The sequence below is a fragment of the Nelumbo lutea genome, chromosome 5 (genome assembly GCF_056320005.1).
Source record: "Nelumbo lutea isolate HS-2025 chromosome 5, American lotus-T2T, whole genome shotgun sequence".
Classification (NCBI taxonomy): domain Eukaryota; kingdom Viridiplantae; phylum Streptophyta; class Magnoliopsida; order Proteales; family Nelumbonaceae; genus Nelumbo; species Nelumbo lutea.
This window is the reverse complement of record NC_142688.1, coordinates 67,291,617-67,315,861: the sequence shown is the minus strand read 5'-3', so window position 1 is coordinate 67,315,861 and position 24,245 is coordinate 67,291,617. Positions and strand designations below refer to the sequence as shown.

Sequence of the window (24,245 nt, the reverse complement as noted above, 5' to 3'; positions counted from 1 at the left end):
ATATTATGGTTTCTAAAATGTTTGCAAAAAGGTTTTAATTCCCGGGAGTGTTTGATCATCATGGGCTGAGAGGTTGAGTGTAAGACCATTGAGGATAATACCCGATGGTCTAATCTTGCATATGCCCACAGTCCCTAGGTGTTACAAGGTGGCTTGGCCCAGGGACCACTTAGGGTAAGTGTTGGGCCCATAGAGGCCATTTGATGGATTTCAGGGGGTGCACTGTCCAAAATAGTATATTCGGCCAGGCCTTGTAACAAAAGTAGGGCTGAACCCATGTGGCTGATGTGTAGATCAATGATTGGGTCCCACACCATACAAGGAAGCCCAACTGGGTAGCAGATAGGAAGGCTAAGTAAGCACTTGACTTTAATGGGCCTAAAGCCCATTTCAAACTAGGCTCTTTAATTAGTTAAATATGGGGCAAATTCTGGGATGGATTAGCAGATAGGATAGGGTCTTAACCCTAGCCACTCAGAGAGTCCAAATCTGAATGTGATTCAGATCTGGAAACCTCCTAATAAGATTAGGAGAAGGCTGATCTAATCTGCAGATAAGATAAGGGTTTATCATTATCACCTAAAGGGATGTCTGATCCAAATGAGATTTAGATCAGCAACTCCTAATTAGATCAGGAGCTGATCCTTTAGGGTAACAAAAGAAGGAAGGGGGTGGTAGCCTTTAGAAGACACAATATTGACATCTTCTTTAGAGCTGAAAGCGCAGAATAAAGAATTAAGCAACATTGCAGAATTCCTTCTTGCCGCCTCCATCTTCTTGCCGCCTACCTTGCTAGTTCGATCTCCAATTGTGGGAGAAGTCAAGATTTGATCTTGATATCAGTTCTTTGTGAAAGGACTAATAGGAAGCTGTGCTCGCGTGCCATCCTACTGTTTCTTGCGAAGGAATAGGTTCTTGGAGAAGAACATTGTTGATTCTGCTCCATCCTGCACTGCGCCATCTTCAATGGGAGCAGTCTTTGGATCCTTCCTTGGGCGTGAACACCTCCATTGGGAGATATTACTTCTCTGTATCAGGTATAATTCTCTCATACTACTTTCTGGTTCAGTTTATGGTTCAAGATTGATTCTTGAAAATATGATTTTCTAAATAGGGAATGTGATTCTCAGTTGAAGGGAGAGAAAAATTTTTTATTGTCGGGTTTTAAAGTTTGGGTACTAGATTGGCACTAGGCCTAAAGTACAGGGTACTTATCAAGAATTTTCTCATTTCAAAACACTATTGAAATTTACTTCCAGCAGTTCAGGCTTCCATCAGAGTGAGTGTAAACCCTATCATTCACTTTGTTTGAAAAATGGGTCGATCCTATCACTATGATCACCCATTTAGGTGAATTCTCAAACTGCCCCAACATACCCAAGCTTTGACCCTACATGGATCTCACTAATTGATATATCAAAGATAGTCTAATCCAACACCTAGTGTAGTATCATAATAAAGGTCCGAGGCATAACTGGAAAATGGTCTATGTTTAGTGTTTCATCCAAGCACACACTACATGTGCTTTGGGTCTAACCTTAGAAGCTGAGACAAGCTGCCCCAACTTCTTTGGCAGTACATCAGTGTTAGCCTTAGCAAGATAAACTCCCCAATTCTGTCCAATGGTTGAGAACATTCTAAACTAACACAAGTCTCATAAATGTCTAGTTTAAGGGTTTCATAGAAACATACCAATATCAACATGAAACAAAAACATAATTTTATTCATTTACAATAAATGTATATGTACACCAATCTGATTAGAGCTAAGGGCATACACTATCTAACAAATCCTACTTGCACTTAGGTCTAATAAGGTAAAAGCCTCAGTCCTATACTGTCAATGTATTTCTTTAACACTTTCTGTGTTAGTGGCTTAGTCAATGGGTCTGCCACATTTTCCGCTAATGCTACCTTCTGAATCTAGGTGTCCCCTCTACCAACAATCTCTCGTAGTATATGATACTTCCTCTCGATGTGCTTAGAGTTCAAGTGGGCTCTTAGCTCCTTAGCCTGAGCAATGCATCTAGTGTTGTCACACAATAATGGAATGGGTGATGTGCTGGATAATACAACTCTTAATTCCTAGATAAATTTCTTCATTTGTATTGCTTCCTTGTGGCAATGTACTTGGCCGGATTTTTCCATGGAATCTATTTTGGACCCTTGTTTGTTGCTTTTCTAGCTAACTACACAAGACCCCATCATAAAGGTGTATCCAAATGTAAGCTTTCTATCATCTGGGTTAGACTGGAAGTCAGCATCAATATACCCGACCATTTGTAGTGAACTACCGTCAAAGACATGACAATAGTCTTTAGTCATCCTTAGGTACTTTAGTATGTTTTTCACAACTTTCCAATGCTCTTGTCCTAGGTTAGATTGGCATCTACTTACAACACTAGAAATCAGAGCAATGTTTGTACGAGGGCACAAAATGGCATACATGATGCTCCCTACAGTTGAAGCATACGGAATCTCTCTCATGCCCTCTTGGAGTTCTACATGTTATATCTATTGATGATTGCCAATGTAAGTAGATTGGGATAATCCAATTATCCTCTTCAATCTATCTCTATAGAGTCGAAGTCCCAAGATATAAAAGGCATATCCAATATCTTTCATGGAGAATCACTACAAAAGCCATACCTTCACCATAGTCAACATTCTACATCATTCCCAATGAGTAGAATGTCGTCTACATATAGAACCATAAATGTAACCTTATCTCCCATTGTCTTTCTGTAAACACAGGGTTCATTTGGATTTTTCTCAAAATCAAAATGTTTGAATGTTGAGTCAAATTGGATGTTCCAACTTTTGGAAACATGTTTCAACCCATAAATGGATCTATTCAGCTTACACACCGTGTATTCTTAACCCTTAGTAACAAAGCCTTAAGGCTGCTATATATAGATATCTTCAGTAAGATATCCATTCAAGAACGTTGTTTTGACATCCATTTTCCAAATTTCATAGTCATAGTGTGCAAGTATAGCTAGTAGTATCCTAATGGAATTGAGCATGGCCACCAATGAAAGGTCTCCTCATAATCGACTCCTTCCTGAGTGTACCCTTTCACTACAAGACGAGCTTTATAGGTTTCAACTTTTCCATCAAGGTCCTTCTTCCTCTTGTAAATCCACTTGCAACTGATTGCTTTCATAGGGGGTAAGTCTACTAGAGTCCAAGCTCCATTGGTTTTCATCGAGTCCATCTTGACATTCATGGCATCTACCCACTTCAGGGAGTATATGCCTAACATATCTTCCATATAAGTCACGAGATCTTCTAAACCGTCCATAGCTTTCATTAAGTAATTTTCTTGATCATAGTTGTAATGAACTAGAGGTATAGAAACCTTGGTAGATCTTCTAGGTTGGATATTATTTGGAACCAGTAGATTATCTCCCACTACTTTTGAGCTCCCTTCATCAAGAACAATTTTTTGATGATGATTGTTCAAGATGTAGTCCTCTTCCAAGAAGTAGGCATTTTGACTGACAAACACTTTTTGTTCTCGTGGGTCATAGAAGAGATACCCTATGGAGTCTTTAGGGTAGCTTACAAATAGGAAATGACTGATTTGGATTCCAATTTGTCCACACTTGTCTTTTTGTCATGTGTTGAACAACCCAATTATGAGTGTGGTTGTAAAGCTACGTGCAGAGGTCTCTTTGAAAGACGAAGAAAGACTGAGGGCAAAGGGTAGGCTAAGGGCTCTAATTGACAAAGTGCCCCATTCGTTATGATTTATGTCTCCCTTTATAGGGAGAGACTCCGAGGTCCCGAAAGAAAATAGTCAAAAGAGTTTGATTCTCACTTAGAAAGGGGATCTTTGATTTTGTGTCAGTTTTCAAGGGGACACTGCTAAGGTTTCACCATGTGTCTTATGAGATTTCTCTAGTATGAGGTTTCCTTTCGTCTGATGATTCTCATAATATGTGTATGCTACATCCTTTTGCAAGTATCCTAAATAGACATTGTGTGGATGATGTCAATACTAATCTTATATGTCTCTCTTAATCCTACTGGGCATCCTATCACAATTGGCATTGATCAATCATTATGTTTCTTCATTCATCACTGATCTGTGATGGCTTTGAGTTCATCGTAGATTCACAATGGATTTGAGTGAAGGGATAAGAAATCCATCACATGGACGCCCAATGATTGCGGAATAAGGGGGCAAATTTCAAAAATTTTTCTCTCCCTTCAACTGAGAATCGAATTCCCTATTTAGAAAATCATATTTTCAATGATCATTCTTGAACCATAAACTGAACCAGATCTGAACCAAAAGGAGTAGGGAGGGATAATACCTGATACAGAGAAGCAGTATCTCCCAATGGAGGTGTTCACACCCAAGGAAGGATCCGAAATCTGCTCCCACTAAAGATGACACAATACAGGGTGGAGTAGAATCAGCTGTGTTCTTCCAAAAGAACTTGACCCTTCGCAAGAATCAACTAGACGGCTTGTGAATACAACTCCCACCAACCTTTTCTCCAAAAGATTGGTATCAAGATCAAATCTTGATTTCTCCCAAGAACTGGAGATCGAACTGTTGGAGGCGGCGGCTACAGGAAGGAGGCGGCAAAAGAGTATTTGCAAGGTGCAGAATTCTCTCTTCTAAAAATCTCAGCTCCGGAGACAAGGATCTGTGGATTGCATTGCATGTCTAAAGGCTGTCACCTCCTCTTCCTTTTATAGACTTAAAGGGATCAGCTCCTAATCCCATTAGGAGTTGCTAACCCAAATCATATTTGGATTAGAAGTCCCTTTAAGTGATAAGGGATAACCCTTATCTTATCTGTAGATTAGATCAGCCATCTCCTAATCTAATTAAAAAGCTTCCAAATCTAAATCTTTTTCAGATCTTGGACTCTCTAAGTGGATAGGGTCTAGGCCCAATCCTATCAGTTGATCCATCTTAGAATTCGCCCCTTTAAGTGACTAATCAAATTAGCCCAGTTCGAAATGGGCTTAAGGCCCATTTAAGGTTATGTATTCACTTAGCCTTCCAAACTGCTGCCCAGTTGGCCTTCCTTGTATGGTGTGGGACCCAAACATTGATCTACACATCAGCCACAAGGGTTCGGCCCAGCCTTTGTTACAAGGCTTGGCCGAATACACTGTTATGGACAGTGCACCCCCTGAAAACCATCTCATGGTCTCTATGGGCCTAACACTTACCCTAAGTGGTCCTTGGGCCAAGCCACCTTGTAACACCCAGGGACTGTGGGCAGATGCAAGATTATCCCATCAGGTATTATCCTCAATAGTCTTACACTCATCCTTTCAGCCCATAATGATCATACACTGCCCGACAAGAGAGGACCTATCCCTCGGCTGCAAGGAACAGTGTTGCACTCTCTCTTATATGGATCCCGGGAATTAAAACCTTTTGCAAATCATTTCAAAACCTTAATATATATACTTTTATATCTCATATAAAATATATTTTGCAAACTAAATCTCAACGATTGAAATCGGTTGCCGGCAGTCTTGGTTTCCATCAATGAGAGTGCATCCCCGATCATTACCTTTGTTCGACAAAGGGGCTGATTCTGTCACTATGATCACCCACTCAGATGAATTCCCGGACTGTCCCAACAAGCCCAGGCTTTGACCCCCGCTAAGGATCTCACTGATTGGTACATCAAAGATAGTCTAATCCAACACCTAGTGCAGTATCATAATCGAGTCTAGGGGTCAGGTGTAACTTTCCAATTTTGCCCATCAATCTCCAAGGTCTAGGGCAATACTGGAAATCTAGTCAAGTTCAAAGATTCAATCAATCCTACACTGTATGTGCCTAGGGTCTCACCCTGGTAGCTGAGACAAACCACCCCAACCGACTTGGTGGTACCACAGTGTCAGCCTTGTCAGGATAGGTCTCCCCAGACCGACCCACTGGCTGTGAACATTCTAGACTAACACGAGTCTCGTTAAGTGTCCAGTTTAAGGGTATTGCACAGAAACAAACCAAGGGAACATGAATCAAATATGCACTTTTATTCATTTACAATAAACTCATAAAGTACATCATTTTGATTGAAGCTAAGGGCATACAAAACTGTCTAACAACTCCCACATGCACTTAGGTCAAATCAGGTACTAGTCGGAGTCCCATGCTTTCCATGTGTTTCTCAAACACTTTCTGTGATAGTGGCTTAGTCAATGGGTCTACCACATTCTCCACTGATGCTACCTCTTAATTTCATCCTCCCGTAGGTCTAGTGTTGTCATACAAAAGTGGAATGGGTGATGTGCTAAAATCCAAATTCAGGAATGAACACCTTCATTCATAAGGCAACCTCACTTACGGCAATGCACTCGGCTTGGGTTGTGGACTATTAATTTGCTACTCAAGACCCCTGTTTGTTGGCATTCAAGAAACAGCACACGATCCTATCGTGAAAATATATCCAGATGTAGACTCTTGTCCTTCGAAGGTATTTAAGTATGTTTTTCACAGTAGTCCAGTGCTCTTACCCTGGGTTGGCCTGAAATCTGCTTACTACACTCATTGCTTGAGCAATGTCAAAACGAGTGTACATCATGGCATACATGATGCTCCCTACAACAGAGGCATAGGGAACGTCTTTCATGCCATCAATCTCCTCAGAAGTCTTGGGTGACATCTTCTTGGAGAGATTGACTCCATGCCTGAAAGGAACATTTCCTTTCTTGGAGTTTTCCATGCTATATCTTTTGACTATTTTGTCAATGTAGGAAGATTGGGATAATACTATTATCTGCTTCGATCTATCTCTATAGAGTCGAAGACCCAGTATATAGGAGGCTTCTCCAAGATCATTCATGGAGAATTGCTGTGAAAGCCATACTTTCATCGTAGTCAACATTCCTACATCGTTCCCAATTCGTAGAATGCCATCTACATACAGAACCAACAAGGCAACCTTATCTCCATTGTACTTCTTGTAAACACAGGGTTCATCCGGATTAAGCTCAAAGTCAAATAATTTGACAGCAAAGTCAAAATGGATGTTCCAACTTCTAGAAGCTTGCTTAAGTCCATAAATGGATCTATTAAGTTTACATACCATGTTTTCCTGACCTACAGCAAAGAAGCCTTGCAGCTGCTGTATATAGATATCTTTAGTAAGATCTCCATTCATAATAATGGTATGCTGCTACATCTAGCAGGACCCTAATGGATTTAAGCATGGCCACAGGCGAAAAAGTTTCCTCATAATCGATGCCCTCTTTTTGAGTGTACCCTTTCGCCACCAAACCAGCTTTGAAGGTCTCAACCCTACCATTGGGGCCCTTCTTCCTCTTGTAAATCCATTTGCAACCGATTGCTTTTACCCCAGAGGGTGGATCTACTAGAGTCCAGACTCCATTGGTCTCCATTGAGTCCATCTCTGCTTTCATTGCCTCCACCCACTTCTGGGAAGCTATGTCCAACATAGCTTCCGCATAAGTCACGGGTTCCTCCTCACTAGTTAAGGTTTCCACCAGGTAACTATCCTGGTCATAACCATAATGAACTGGTGGCCTAGATACCCGAGTGGATCTTCTAGGTTGGTCACTACCTAGAACTTGTGGGACATCTCCCATTGCTCCTGAGCTCTCCTCATCAAGAACAATTTCCTGACGATGGGTGTCCAAGATGTAATCGGTCTCCAAGAATTGGGCATTTCGACTGCAGAACACTTTCTGCTCACTTGGGTTAGAAAAAAGATAACCTACAGAGCCTTTTGGGTAACCTACAAATAGGCAAGGGCTGGTCTTGGATTCCAACTTGTCTGCACTTGTTCTTTTAACGTGTGCTGGACAACCCAAATCTTCAAATGTATGACACTTGATTTCTTTCTGGTCCAAAGTTCATATGGAGTGTTCAGAACCAATTTGGTTGGAACCCGATTCAGCATATAAAATGCAGTCTCTAATGCGTAACCCCAAAAGGATGTGGGTAACTCTGAGTGTATGAGAAGTGATCGGACCATATCCAATAAGGTCCTATTCCTCCTCTCTGAAACACCGTTAAGTTGTGGTGTAGCAGGAGGAGCTAATTGTGATACTATCCCAATGTCCTTTAAGTAGTCCTTGAATTCGTTAGATAGATACTCACCACCTCGATCTGATCGAAGGGCCTTAATTTCCCTCTCTAACTGTTTCTCGACCTTTTGTCTAAACTCTTTGAACTTTTCAAAGGATTCAGACTTGTGTCTCATTAGGTACACGTAACCATATCGTGAGAAATCATCTGTGAAGGTGATGAAATATACATGTTAATTTCATGTCCTAACACTCAGGGGACAACATACATCAATATGTATTAGGTCAAGTGTGCCTGTACATCTTTCAGGATTACCGTTACATGGCCATTTCATCATTTGGCCTTATAGGCAAGGCTCATAGGTGGGAAGATCTTCTACGGTTAGAAAATCCAAAGGACCATCCTTTACCAACCTTGTGATTCGGTCAACACCGACGTGACCAAGTTGGTAATGCCACAGACACGTGGGATTAACTGTATCACGGGTTCTCTTCTTGGGCGTGAACACCTCCATTGGAATATATTATTTCTTCATATCAGGTATATCCCTCTCCTACTATTTTGGTTCAGATCCGGTTCGGTTCTTGGTTCAAGATTGATCCTTGAAAAATGTAGTTTTTCTAAAACTGGGAATGTGATTCCCACATGTGAGAGAGAAGTTTTTGAAAAATTGACCTACCTTCCTGTAGGGTTCGGCCATCCATATGATGGATCTCTCAACTCAGCCCCCCTGTCTTTTGATAAAGTGCTTTCTATCGAGAAGCATTTCAGTATTTTAACCATTTGGCAAAGTTCTCAAGCCCCTACTTCTCACTGGGAAGTAGTTTGTCAAAAAACAATTTCTATCTAATAATTTGTCTTCCAGCCCCCTGTTCTCACTAAGCGATTCTTTGTCAGGGGAGATTGTGGTTGTAATTTGATTTTTACCCCTTGTTTCTCAACAAGAAGTGCTTTGCCAAAGACAGTTTTGGCTACGGTTTGATTTTTAACCCCCTTGTCTTTTGGCATAGCATTTTCTATCAAGGAACATGGTGGGTATTTTGATTGTGTGGGTGAAGTTTTCAGCCCCCTTGTGTGTTGGTGATAATTCCCAACTCGTAGTGCTTTGGTTTCTAGAGGGCTTCGTTAAGGTGTGACATGTCTCTTTCTCTCCTTATGATGTGTGATGGCGGTGTGGTCGCAGCATGATTCTTCATCATTCTTCACATATAACTATCAATTTACATTTATGTGTGATGGGTCGTGTATGGTTCAAGATTGGTGGTTATCTGATTCAGTTTAACAACCTGGTGATGTGGCAATGACTTAAATTAGCCTATCGGCTGCCCCACCCATTTTAAGAGCAATAGTGTAATTGTAACAGTCCAACTTTTTCGAATGACGGTGGGTAACTGATAATCATTTTATTCAGTCTTCCACAGAGTCATTTGGACTACCAGACCCATGTGAAGCCTCTATAAAGGATGCCACTTGGTCCTTTGTTATACTTTACCATGTTTTCTTCTTTGAGTTCTATTAGTGCCTTTATGTATGTTCTTTTTTGCCTTGTGTTTATCTTTCCTTCTTTGCTACCTTTGCTCTTCCTGTCTATGTTACAAATGGCTCCCCATGGACAAAAGAAGTCTGTGAAATCCGAGTGTCCTTTTCTAGACTTTGTAAGGGTTGTTGACACTGCAAACCTTCTTTCCAAGCACAAGTCTGCTAGTATGGCTGATTGTAGGAAAGGTTTTTAGCCTCCTATGCCAGTGTCAAGGGGAAAAGATGGTGAGTATGATGTCATGGAGGGGAAGAAGTTGATGTGTCTATATCAACAAGTGTAGCGCCATGAACTGAAGATGGACGACTTCAAGTCATCGGTGAACTACTCAGCTTAGGCATATATACTGGAAAGTTACACCTGACCCCTAGACTCGATTATGACACTTCACTAGGTGTTGGATCAGGCTGCCTTTGATATGCCAATCAGTGAGATCCTTAGTGGGGATCAAAACCTGGGTATGTTGGGGCAGTTTGAGAATTCATCTGAGTGGGTGATCATAGTGATAGAATCAGCCACTTTGTCGGACAAAGGGTAATGATCGGGAATGCACTCTCTCTGATGGAAACCAAACTGCCGGCAGTTGATTTCAATCGTTGGAATTTTGTTTTGCAAAATTAATATATTTATATATATATGTATGGTTTCAAATTGTTTGCAAATGGTTTTAATTCCCGGGATCCATGTGAGAGGAGAGTGCGGCACTGTTCCTTGCAGCCGAGGGAGAGGTCCTCTCTTCTCGGGCAGTGCTTGATCATTAAGGGCTGAGAGGTTAAGTGTAAGACCATTGAGGATAATACCTGATGGGCTAATCTTGCACCTGCCCACAGTCCCTGGGTTTTTATAAGATGGCTTGGCCCAGGGACCACTTAATGTAAGTGTTGGGCCCATAGGGTCCATATGATGGAGTCAAGGGGTTCATTGAGTTTTTCAGTGAATTCGGCTGGGCCTTGTATTAAAGGCTGGGCCGAACCCATGTGGCTGGTGTGTAGATCAATGCTTGGGTCCCACGCCATACAAAGAAGCCCAACTGGGCAGTATATTGGAAAGTAATTAGACACTGAACACTTAATGGGCCAGAAGCCCATTTCGAGGTGGGCTGATATGATCACCCATCCTTGGGGCGAATCTGAGATTAATGTTAGTAAAAGGATTGGGCCTTTAGCCTTATCCACTCTTGGAGACCAAATTCAAATTAGATTTGAATCTGGTAACTTCCAGATAAGATCAGGAATAAGCTAACTTTATCTGCAGATAGGATTAAGATTATCCCCTATCCAAATACTGATTTGGATTGGGATAACTCCTAATTAGGAGGATTCTTAATCAAGAAGAAAGGAGGAGAAACCCCAAAAAAAAAAGAGAAATATCAGATTTTGAACCACCTTGAAGAGATATAGGACATCTCCTACGAATTGAGATAGGATCTCATTTCATACTCCAGAAAAAGAAAAAAAGGCAGTTCAGCCTTTTCGCCTTTAGATTTCTCCTCCTGCCGCCGCCATCTGTTTTTGCAAGATTAGATCTTTGTAGAAAAAGAAAGTCAAGAAATTTGTTCTTGACATTAGTCTTGCAACAAAGACTAAAAGGATTCAGTGTTTAGTGTTTCCAGAGGATTCTTGTGAAGGATCCAGTGTGTAGGACGCACCCTGCTGGTTCTGTTCCATCCACAGTTGTGTCATCTTCAGCAGGAACGGATCTTGGAGCATTCTTTGGGCATGAACACCAACTTTGGGAGATACTGCTTCTCCGGATTAGGTATATTCCTCCCATTTATCTTTTGGTACAGATCTGGTTTGGTTATGGTTCAAGTAGGATCCTTGAATATTGTATTCTAAATTTAGGGAATATGATTCCCTGTTGGGAGAAGGTAGGAAATTTTTGAAATTTGCCCACCCATTCCGCAACCTTTATGGCATCCATTAGATGGATCCTACCTTTCTTTCATGTTGAACTTCTCCAGTACTATTTCTTGGACCTTCCCGGCAAGGAAGGGGTTAGTTACATGATGCCACTTCTTTCTTACTGGTGCTGCCATACAATTCGTTGGTGCTTTTGGTGAATTCGGCATCACCATAGAGGATGTTGCCACTCTACATGCTCTTCCATTCGGAGGAACCATTTCTGCTCAGCATCTTCAATATGCGGAATCCATCCTGAGCAGCCATTCTAACTTGCACACAGAGTTGGCAGAGGAGATGCGTGTTTTCAAATCTCCTATCAATGAGTCTACGGCTCGTGGGAAGTGGCCCTTGGATTCTTAAATTGCCTACTAGTTTGAGGGCAAGAGCTCGACTGACATCATGGTTCGAAAGGGCGATAATCAATTCCACCTTGCAGCCTAATAGAGATATTGTAAGATATTTAGAAAGATTTTGTGCATATGGACTTTTAGGAAGTTAGAGTTTCAGGAAGTTGCTAATTTTGTGCATATAGACTTTTAGGAAGTTAGAGTTTTAGGAAGTTGCTAATTTTTAGTCTCGCTACAACTGGGAATTGAAATGACACCGGGATAAAGCAGAATAGAATCAACGAATTTCAAAAATTTCTTTCCTTCCTACAACTAGGAATCACATTCCCTATTTTAGAAAACTAATTTTCAAGGATCAATCTTGAATCAAGAACCGAAATAGATCTGAACAAAATAGTAGGAGAGGGAAATACCTGATACAGAGAATTAGTATCCCCAACGAAGGTGTTCACGTCCATAAAAGTCACCAAAGACTGCTCCCACTAAAAATGGCGCAATGTAGGACGGAGCAAAATCAGCAACGTTCTTCACAAGAACTGGATCCTTCGAAAGAACCCACTGGACGACAGGTGAGCACAACTTCTTTTCAATTCTTTCACGAAGAACTGAAACCAAGAACACTTCTTGATAACTCCCACGTGAGTGGAGATGAACTGCTAATGGCGGTGGCAAAAGGAAGGAGGTGGCAGAGAGAAAATTGGCACTGTCTCACTGTATGCTAATCTCTCTCTTCTGTGTGGTATTTATATCTCAGATGAGTGTCTTTAGAGGCTGTTGCCCCCTCCACCTTTTATAATGCTAAAGGGATCAGCTCCTAATCCTATTAGGAGATGTTGATCCCCCCTTAAGTGATAAGGTAGAGTCCTTATCAAATCTACAGATCATGATCCGCCCTCCTAATCTAATTAGGAGTTTCCAATATTGAATCGTATTCAAATATGGACTCTTAGTGAGTGGATAGGAACTTTCCCTTATGCTTTAAAGCTGGTCCACATCTCAGATCCACCCCATTCAAGCTAATCTAATTAGCCCAGCTCGTATTGGGCTTTTGGCTCATTAAATGTATATGATTACTTAAGCCTTCCAAATTGCTACCTAGTTGGGCTTTCTCTGTATGGTGTGGGAACCAAACATTGATCTGCACATCAGCCACAAGGGTTCGGCCCAGCCTCTGTCACAAGGCTTAGCCGAATTCACTGGAAAGCCCAGTGAACCCCTTGAGCCCATCATATGGACTCTATGGGCCCAACACTTACACTAAGTGGTCCTTGGGCCAAGCCACCTTGTAACACCCAAGGACTGTGGGCAGATGCAAGATTAGCCCATCAAGTTTAACCTTCAATGGCCTTACACTTAACCTCTCAGCCCATAATGATCAAACACTGCCCGAAAAGGGACGACATCTCCCCAACTGCAAGGTACAATGATGCACTCTCCTCTTACATGGACCCCAGGGATTAAAACCTTTTGCAAACAAATTTGGAAACCTATATATATATATATATATAGATATATATATATATATATATTATCGCATAAATATATTTTGCAAAACAAAATTTCAATGATTGAAATCAACTATCGACAGTTTTGGTTTCCATCAGAGAGAGTGCATTTCTTCGATCATTACCTTTGTCCGACAAAGGGGCCGATCCTGTCACTATGATCACCCACTCAGATGGGTTAATGAACCATCTCAACATATCCAGGTTTTGACCCCCTCTAAGGGTCTCACTGATTGGTATATCAAAGATGGCCCAATCCGCCACCTTGTGCGGTACCATAATCGAGTCTAGGGGTCAGGTGTAACATTCCAATTTTTCCCACTAATCGCCAAGGTCCAGGACAATACTAGAATTTTGGTCCGGTTCAAGGTCTCAAGGTGATCCCACACCACATGTACCTCGGGTCTCACCCTGGTGGCAAAGACAGGCCACCCCAACCGACTTGGTGGTACATCAGTGTCAGCCTTATCAGGATAGGTCTCCCCAGATCGACCCACTGGCTGTGAATGTTCTAAACCAACACAAGTCTCATAAGTGTCCGGTTTTAAGGGTATTACACAGAAACACACCACATGACATGAATCAAATATGCACTTTTTTCATTTACAATAAATCTCATAAGTACATCAAACTGATTGGAGCTAAGGGCATACAAAATTGTCTAACAGCTCCCACTTGCACTTAGGTCCAATCTGCAATAAGCCGGAGTCCCATACTTTCCACGTGTTTCTCAAACACTTTCTTTGTCAATGGCTTAGCCAATGCATCTGCAACATTCTCTGTTAAATCCACCTTCTGAATCAGGATATCCCCTCTACCAACAATCTCCCGCAATACGTTGTACTTCCTCTCGATGTGCTTGGACTTCGAGTGGGCTCGTGGCTCCTTAGCCTGAGCAATGGCCCCATTGTTGTCGCACAACAACGGGATGGGTGATGTGCTGGTTGGAACTACTCCCAACTCTTGGATGATCTTCCTCATCCACGTGGCTTCCTTGGCAGCCTCACTTGCGGCAATGTATTCGGCTTCGGTTGTGGAATCCATCATGGACCCCTGTTTGCTGCTTTTCTAGCAAACAGCACACGATCCTATCATGAATTCATAACCAGATGTAAACTTTCTATCATAAGGGTCTGACTAGAAATTGGCATCTGTATACCCTTGGATCTATAGTAATGTACCATCGAATACTAGACAAAACTCTTTTGTCCTACGAAGGTACTTAAGTATGCATTTTACAGCGATCCAATGCTCCTGCCCTAGGTTGGCCTGAAATCTACTTACTGCACTCACCGTGTGAGCAATATCAGGGTGAGTGCACAGCATGGCATACATGATGCTCCCCACGGCTGAGGCATAGGGAACATTCTTCATGTCCTCGATCTCCTCAGATGTCTTTAGAGACATCTTCTTGGAGAGAGAAACTCTGTGCCTGAAAGCAACGTTTCCCTTCTTGGAGTTCTCCATGTTGTACCTTTTGACAATTTTGTCAATGTAAGCAGATTGGGATAATCCTATTATCCACTCCGATCTATCTCTATAGAGTCAAAGACCCAGTATGTTAGACGCTTCTCCAAGATCTTTCATGGAGAATTTCTGTGAAAGCCATACTTTGACCAAGGTCAACATTCCCACATCATTCCCAATGAGTAGGATATCATCTACATACAAAACCAAGAACATAACTTATCCCCACTTGACTTCCTATATACACAGGGCTCATCCGAGTTATGCTCAAAGTCAAATGTTTTGACGACAGAGTCAAACCAAATGTTCCAACACCTAGAAGCTTGCTTAAGTCCATATATGGATCTATTAAGTTTACATACCATGTGTTCTTGACCAGCAGCAATGAAGCCTGCGACTGCTGCATGTAGATATCTTCAGTAAGATCTCCATTCAGGAATGCGGTTTTGACATCCATTTGCCAAATCTCATAGTCATGGTATGATGCTACAACTAGCAGGATCATAATGGATTTAAGCATGGCCATGGGATAAATGGTTTCCTCATAATCAATGCCCTCTTTCTGAGTATTCTCTTTTGCCACCAAGCGAGCCTTGTAGGTCTCAACATTGCCATCAAGGCCCTTCTTCCTCTTATAGATCCATTTGCAACCAATTGCTTTTACCCCGGCGGGCGAATATACTAGAGTCCAGACTCCATTGGCCTCCACTGAGTCCATCTCAGCTCTCATGGCATCTACCCACTTCCTGGAATTTATGTCCAACATAGCTTCTGCGTAAGTCAAGGATCTTCCTCACTAGTCAAGGCTTCCACCAGGTAACTATCCTGGTCATAACCATAACGGACTAGTGGCCTGGATACCTGGGTAGATCTTCTAGGTTGGTCACTACCTAGAACATGTGGGACATCTCCCACTACTCCTAAGCTCTCCTCATCAAGAACAATTTCCTGATGATGATTGTTTAGGATGTAATCCCCCTCCAAGAAATGGGCATTCCAACTACAGAACACCTTTTGTTCTCCCGGGTCATAAAATAGATAGACCATAGAGCTTTTGGGGTATTCTACAAATAGGCAATGGCTGGTTCGGGATTCCAATTTGTCCGAGCTCGTTCTTTTAACATGTATCAAACAACCCCAAACCTTCAAGTGTCTGACACATGGTTTCTTTCCAGTCCAAAGTTTAAATGGAGTGCTCGAAACCAATTTGGTTGGAACCCTATTAAACATGTAAATCGCAGTCTCTAATGCGTATCCCCAAAAGAATGTGGGTAACTCCAAGTGTGTGAGAAGTGAATGGACCATATCAAGTAAGGTCCTATTCCTCCTCTCTAAAACATCGTTAAGTTGTGGTGTAGGAGGAGGAGCTAACTGTGATACTATCCCATTGACCTTTAGGTAGTACCTAAATTCATCAAAGAGATACTCGCCACCTCGATCGGATCGAAGGGTCTTAATTTCTCTCCCCAACTATTTCTCAACCTCTTGTCTAAACTCCTTGAACTTTTCAAAGGATTCAGACTTGTGTCTCATTAGGTACACGTAACCATACCGTGAATAATCATCGGTGAAGGTGATGAAGTATACGTGTTGGTTATGACTCCTAACATTCAGGGGCCCACATACATCACAATGTATGAGGTCAAGCTTGCCTGTACATCTTTCAGGCTTTCCGCCGAATGGCCATTTTGTCATCTTACCATGAAGGCAAGGCTCACAGGTGGAAAGATCTTCTACAGTTAGAAAATCCAAAGGACCATCCTTTACCAACCTTGTGATTCGGTCAATACCAATATGGCCAAGATGGTAATGCCATAGACACATGGGACTAACGGTATCACGAGTTCACTTTGGAACGTTAACCGACGTAGTTTCGGCTACATTGGTTTCTAGAGAAGGATGTAGAACATAGAGACCGTTCTCTAGTTCCCCGTATGCGATGAATTCATTATTTCTTTTAATAGTAATCGTATTACTAAATAAAACAGAATATCCATCGGCACACAATTTTGAGACAGAAATCAAATTTCTCCTTAAATTTTGTACATAAAGATAATCTTTAAGTACACGTGATCCTTCTCTAAAAAACAATTCTACAATTCCGATGGTCGTAGCTGCAATGCTTGCAGAAGTTCCCAAGAAGAGCGTCACCTCTCCCTCACTCAATCTTCAGCTTATTCTGAAACCCTGCAATGTGTTACATGCATGAGTCGAAGCCCCAAAGTCAATACACCAAGAAGCAGAAGTAACCAACAAATTGGTTTCTATGACACAGGATTCAAGATTACCTTCCTTGGATTCCAGGTAGGTAGGATAGTTCCTTCTCCAGTGGTCGGTCTGGTGACAATGGTGACAGGCATTGGATGCCTTGTCCTTCTTCTGTTTCTTGGATTTGTTGCCCTTTTTCTGGGGCTTCTTCTTTGTCCACCTCTTCTTGCCACGCTTTCCTGCTTCCATAAGCATGGCGATGGGCTCATCCTTACAAATCAGTTCCTCAGCTCATTGCAACATATTGTTGAGCTCTTGTAAGCTGACGTTCAGCTTATTCATGTTATAATTCATGATAAACTGATTGTAGGACAGAGGTAAAGAATTCAAAATGGCGTCTACCATGGTGACGTGGTCTAGCCTGGACCCTAGAGCTTCCAGCTCGTTTATGTATTCCATCATCCGAAGACAATGGCCATGCACTTGTTGTCCCTTGGTCATTTGAGCGGTCTTGAACTACTTCAAGACCTTCTACCGAGTAGAACGATTTTTCTATTCGTACATAGTTTTCAGACTGTCCAATATGTCTTTGTCTAGTTCGATCTGATCGAACTGCCTCTGTATTGGATTGTCTAGAGAAGCTATGATATAATAGCAGGCTAAGGAGTTCTTTCCCTCCCACTCAAGGTAGTCCCTTCTACGGGCCTCAGAAGCCTGATCACTCGGACGCTCTGGGGCAGGGTTTTTGGTAACTTTATCCAATTTTTCAGAAGTCAGTACCAGCATAAGGTTACGGTACCAGTTAGTGTAATTAGGGCATTTAAGTTTGTTGTTATCAAGAAGCTTGGCGAATTGTCCATTAGCCATTTTCTGGTAAAATAGCAAGACATCAGTCCACAACCTAATTTGATTCATGTCATCTACATAGATAAGGCTTTTAATCTATGTCCCATTTCCATTTGTTCATCACCGGGATTTTCCTCCTATCTCAGTGATGGAGACAACAACAATTATGTCTCTGGAAATGTTGGAAACCACATAGGGTGCATGGAGCCAATTGTTTTAGCTGCATAACCCCACCACCTTTCTGTGAAGGATCATATCCACTCATTACATGAGCTTTCCCTTTGGCCTCTGTCAGACAAGGTTTATAGTCATTTATGAGTAAACCCTTTTGTCTAGTGAGTGCTCACCCATCATATTCAACCACGCCAAGGTACCGTGAGAGTTCCCATTTTCTGGTGAAGCCCCTCCCACATCGGTCTATGACGTCCCTATCATCATATGAAACAATCCAACATTCCCATTTTCTGGTGAAGCCCCTTCCACTCATCACTTGAAGGACCCGTCTTCATGCTAATGACGGAAGGCCTTTAGAGAGTCCATCATATGGATCTCCCTATCACATGCACTCATATTTTAGGAGGGAACAAGTTACGCCCTAGTTTTAGGTCAAACTTGAGTGGCTCCCACTGGCTTTCATAAAACCAGATTTCTGGTGGGCCAATTCGGCTAGGGTTTCTACACGTGTCCTTTTTAGGGTTGTGGGGCCCACAAAAAAGGGAAGGTCATCCATTGACCATAAGGGACACCATGGAAATGATGTGCATTTATCCATGGTGTGCGCAAGAGCCACTATCGTATCTGCATGGGCCAAGTGCATATGGCCCATGAACGCAGCACATCACACATCCATACATCACATGCAAGAAGAATTGATCCAATCAATTAGATATCTGTAAAGCCCATTTTAAAGCCCATTTAAAGGTCCATAATATTAACATTTAATATTATCTAGGTATATGGGCTGAATAGCAGTTAGTAGTTCGGCCCATATAGATTTCATTCGAATGGTGGGCTTTTGCAGTTTTAACAATTTAAAATTGGGCCTTATAGGTTGGGCTGAATGAATACTTGCAATTAAACATCAATCCCTGACCCAAAAGTGGGAGAAAACATGACTGAAACAAGCCCCCATCGAACCATAGATTCAATCCAATTGATTTGGTCCAAATCTGGTTCGAATTGGTTTGGGTTTGATTTTTAATTCAAGATTAATGATCTGAAATTAATACTAATAAAGAAAAACACAAATCAGTCAAGTAGGGCTGTTCGCACACTCCATCCTGCAAAACAGAGGTTAGTTCACTGTTTGCAGTTTCATAAACTACAAATCGCTGATAGCGATTTTCATATCTGCGAATTCTCCTTCCAGTGCCGCTGATGTGTGGCTCATTGTGACACTAGCAAGTGCACTAGCCGTTCAAGTAATAAAGTAGTGAGTGAAGTATCATTCCCATGAGGATTTAGGAAACAATTACCAATACTAAATTGAGCACTTTTTATCTGATCAACAAATAAATCAAAACTTTAATGAAAGCTAAAAAATCCTAAATTAAAATCTATCTAAATCATTGGCCCAATTGCCTTCAAATCAGGTTAGAAGAGTAAGCAGTAAATGTCAATCTCAGAATTCAGCAATCTATCAATTTGGATCATTCGAATAAATCATGATTGAGCCTTGGGTTGGTGAAACCCCAAGGTCATGAACAGCCTCTCTCAAGCGCATGTTCATCCTATGCATGAGTGGTGGTTCTTCTATCTCTAGCAAGAATCTAATCCCCATGCATGCATTTCTTCAAACACTTCTAAGGCATCAATTCAAATCTGAATTGATCACCAACTGAATTGTGCAAGTTATCTCTAACCTTGCACTCAATTCAGTTCTTGAATAGTAGATCTGAATTCCTAGAGTCTCTCTCAAGCACTCCAGGAATTCCAAGCTGTAGATTAATTCGGTCAATCTGAAAATTGCAGATCTAAATTCTCTTTCAAGCAATTCAGATCTTGCAATCTCAGATCTGAGAATTCAGATCTGAGTTTTGAAGGTTAGTTGGCCGAATTAATCTACAATAATACCCTTATTCAAGAAACTTCAAGTACAATTCATGACCATTTGAATGAATCAAAAAGAATTAGATTGCTGAACTGAAATTTTACAAGCTGAAATACATCAAGGAAGAATTGAAAAAAGGAGAAAGAAGAAAGAAAATATAACAAAGAAACTGAATTCGAATCAAAAGAGAATGAAACTACAATTGATTTATTACAAAAAATCTTTGAATCACAAACCCTCAATTCGAACTCACCTTCTCTTCTAGCTTGTTTGTCTTGAACTGCCTTCAGCCCTTCTTCTTCTTCTTCCTTGCGCCTAGCCTTGTTCTCTTCTCTTCTCTCAAGGTGGCCGAACCTCTAAAAGTGGGAGAGCCTTCCTCTCAAGCAATTGAACACTTCTCCCCCCTCCTAGAGGCCTCCTTATATAGTTTTTCAAGGGGGTTCTTGCCCCTTCTTGAAGCCTCTAGAATGGGGTGTATTACACCCCTTTCTTGAACTTTCTAGAGCTCTCTTGAAAGCCTCCTAAGGGCTGCTATTTGGGCTGCACTTAGGCTCTCTCTTAGCACATGATAGATATACATTGAGCTGCTCTTTTGGGCTGAGAATGGGCTTTCCTTGTTGGGCCGAATTCTACTCATAGCTAGGCTTTCTTTTCTTGGGTTTTCTCAAGAAATTCATTTGCTCTTCTTGGGCCGAAGTGCTCTCTCTTGCTTTCACGACCGGGCTGGACTGAAATTGGTCCTTTTGAACCTTCTTTTCTTGCGTTTTTCTTTCCTTTTCTTGGATAAATTATCCCTGAACTTATTCTTATCATTAAGCTAAATTAAGGCAAAAATTAATAAAACCGGCATAAAAATCCATGCTAAAGTCCTCAAAAATTATAGATAAATTGTAAGTTCATCAAATACCCCCACACTTAAGCTTTTGCTTGTCCTCAAGCAAGGACATCAGCCATAAACTGAACATTCCCCCCTTTTGTTCTTACCATTTACCTGGTGAACTTTTTAAAATAGAAATTCATTGTGTAGTCGGGGGACTTTTGTAAGTGCTCAACTCTTATTCTTGTAAATTACTATTTAAGATATGTATAAGATCCAAGGAAAGGAGAATATGAATTTCATCATAGTCTACCCTTCACTCCTAATTCATATATAAATCAGCTCCTTAATTGTCAAGGTTAATAATCAAATTTCACTAAGTTTCACATCTGTAACTAAATCTTAATGAGAGTTCAACTTTAGAGTGCCCCTTTGAACCTCAGCTATCACCACAATTTCTTAATTCTAGGGGTGAGTGCATCTTATGCTCCATCTCACCCTTTTTTTTTCGGTGTGAGTGCATTTTATGCTCCATCTCACACTTTTCTCTCTCTTTTTTTTTTTTTTTTTTTGGTGTGAGTGCATCTTATGCTCCATCTCACACTGGTCACTTGCTTGAGGTAGGTAAATAGGACTCATGTTCTAAGTTGCTAGTTTTACTATTCAGCTCAGAATAGCGGAGTCAATTTGGGCTTTTGTCCTTCTTTGCAATTATTGAACCTCAAGAATCAGCACTTCAGATGTGCACTAGCTCTCTTGACCATTAATCATGAAATCAAGGGCTTCCATACACATGAAGATAGTTAGGGCTAGTCATGCTGAAAAGCATATTCAGCTCCCCTTTTCTCATGCATATATCAAATTGGGTCATTCACAAGAATAAAAACTTAACAAGTACATCAGTCTCCCTCAACTCATTGAATTCCGTCTTAAAAAAATCATCAAATAAATAGTAATGAACTTGAGGGGTTCCAGTCTTTTTTGGTTATGTCATTGCCTGCATATGTGTGTTGGGGTGCATGGTTTCAGCCCCCATACCCTAGCCTCAGGCTCACTCCCCCACACTTAAGATGAACATTGTCCTCAATGTTCGTAGTGTTAGGGGATCACACTTACTAGAGAAAATTGAAGAAAAGAAAATGATGAACTGAGTCCTTAAAGAATTGGAATTTTGAGAAAAAGATCTTTATTTTACTAACTAATATTCTAAAAAGATAAATGACAAAAAGATTCCTTAACCTGTTCATGAGCAAGCATAAAAGATTATTGGTTATCAAGATAAACAGTGGATGGAGGGGGTACAGTACCGCCCATTAAATATGGTTTCAGGCGCTGACCATTTACTTTAAACGTGCCCTGAACCAGGTGGGTGAGTTCTATAGCCCCATGGGGAAAAACCTGTGAAATGGTAAAGGGTCCAGACCACCTAGATCTCAGCTTACCTGGAAACAAGCGGAGACGGGAATTATATAACAATACCTATTGGCCTACATAAAAGTCCCGTCTCAGCAAGTTCTTATCATGCCAGTTTTTTATTCTTTCTTTATAAACTTTGGTATTCTCATAGGTGGTAAGTCTGAATTCATCCAATTCATTCAATTGCAACCGCCTTTTAGCCCCTGTGGCCTGAATGTCAAAATTTAAGAATTTAAGAGCCCAATAGGCCTTGTGTTCTAATTCAACTGGTAAATGGCATGCTTTACCAAAGACCAATCTGTAGGGGGACATGCCAATGGGTGTCTTAAATGCAATTCTGTATGCCCATAATGTATCATCTAATTTGATGGACCAATCTTTTCTGGCAGATGCTACGGTCTTTTTAAGAATTCTTTTGAGTTCCCTGTTAGCCAACTCCACTTGGCCACTGGTTTGAGGGTGATAAGGGGTAGCTAATTTATGTGTAATTCCATATTTCTACATTAACCTCTCAAATTGGCTATTGCAGAAGTGAGTTCCCCTATCACTAATTATAGCTCGCGGAGTGCCAAATCGGGAGAATAGCTTCTTTAGGATGTGTACCACCCTTCTTGAGTCATTTGTGGGTAAAGCCATGGCTTCTACCCATTTGGATACATAGTCCACTGGAACGAGGATGTACTTATTCCCAAAAGAACTTGGGAAAGGTCCCATGAAATCTATACCCCAAACATCAAAGATTTCACAGATTAAAATATTGGAAAGGGGCATTTCATTCCGTCGGGAAATGTTTCCCGATCTTTGGCATTTGTCACATGTGGACACATACCTATGGGCATCTTTGAAAAGTGTGGGCCAATAAAAACCTGATTGCAAAACCTTGGCTGTAGTGCGACTAGCTCCAAAATGACCTCCTACTTCTTTATCATGGCAAAATTGGAGTACCGACTCCATCTCCTCCTTGGGGACACATCTCCTTATGATCTGATCTGCACACAATTTATACAAAAAGGGTTCCTCCCACAGATAGTATTTTACATCAGAAAGGAATTTCTTTTTCTGTTGATATGAAAGGTTAGGAGGAAGGACTTGTGCAGCTAGATAATTAGCAAAATCAACATACCAAGGATATGAGTATTTATGTATTGAGTACAACTGCTCATCCGAAAATTCTTCTCGAATGTTGCTGGTTATCTCCTCTTTTGAGCTTACCGTGTCCAACCGAGAGAGATGGTCAGCAGCCAGGTTTGCAGCACCCTTCATGTCTCTAATCTCAATGTCAAACTCTTGCAATAAAAGGATCCACCTAATCAGTCTTGGTTTTGAGTTTTGCTTGGTAAGAAAGTGCCTTAATGCCGAGTGATCTGTGTAGACAACAACCTTGGATAATATCAGATATGAACGAAACTTATCAAGTGCAAATATTACTGCTAGCAGCTCCTTTTCTGTGGTGGTGTAATTGAGTTGGGGTCCAGTCAAGGTTCTGCTAGCATAGTAAATTGGCTGAAAATGTTTGTTCATTCTTTGTCCTAAAACAGCTCCTATAGCAAAATCTCTCGCATAACACATTAATTCAAATGGGAGGGTCCAATCTGGTGCTACCATGATAGGTGCATGGATCAATTTGTCTTTCAAGATGTTGAAAGCATGAAGGCATTCAGTTGAAAATTCAAAAGGCACTTCTTTCTGAAGCAAGGTAGATAATGGCTTGGAAATTTTTGAGAAATCCTTAATAAACCTCCTATAGAATCCGACATGTCCTAAGAAACTTCTCAAAGAACGAACAGATGTTGGGGTTGGCAATTTTTCAATTACCTCCACCTTGGCCTTGTCGACTTCTATACCTCTTTGAGAGATCTTGTGTCCAAGCACTATGCCTTCTTGCACCATAAAATGACATTTCTCCCAATTCAACACAAGATGTGTTTTTTTACATCTAGTAAGCACCTGTTCCAGATTATTCAAACATGCATCAAATGAAGAGCCAAAAACTGAAAAATCATCCATGAAGATCTCAATAAATTTTTCAACCATATCAGAAAATATAGACATCATACATCGCTGAAAGGTTGCTGGGGCATTGCATAACCCAAAGGGCATCCTTCGGTATGCAAAG

General features: G+C 41.2%; 1 protein-coding gene across 1 annotated transcript in view; it reads right to left on the bottom strand.

The window, feature by feature from the left end:
- The window catches only part of LOC148852774 (uncharacterized), a 31,010-nt gene that overhangs the window by 4,278 nt on the left and 2,487 nt on the right, over positions 1-24,245 (bottom strand). Inside the window, exon 2 of the mRNA XM_088945851.1 lies at positions 23,885-24,076. Within this exon, the coding sequence (XP_088801977.1) occupies positions 23,885-24,076 (192 nt within the window). The remainder of the gene's footprint in view (positions 1-23,884; positions 24,077-24,245) is intronic.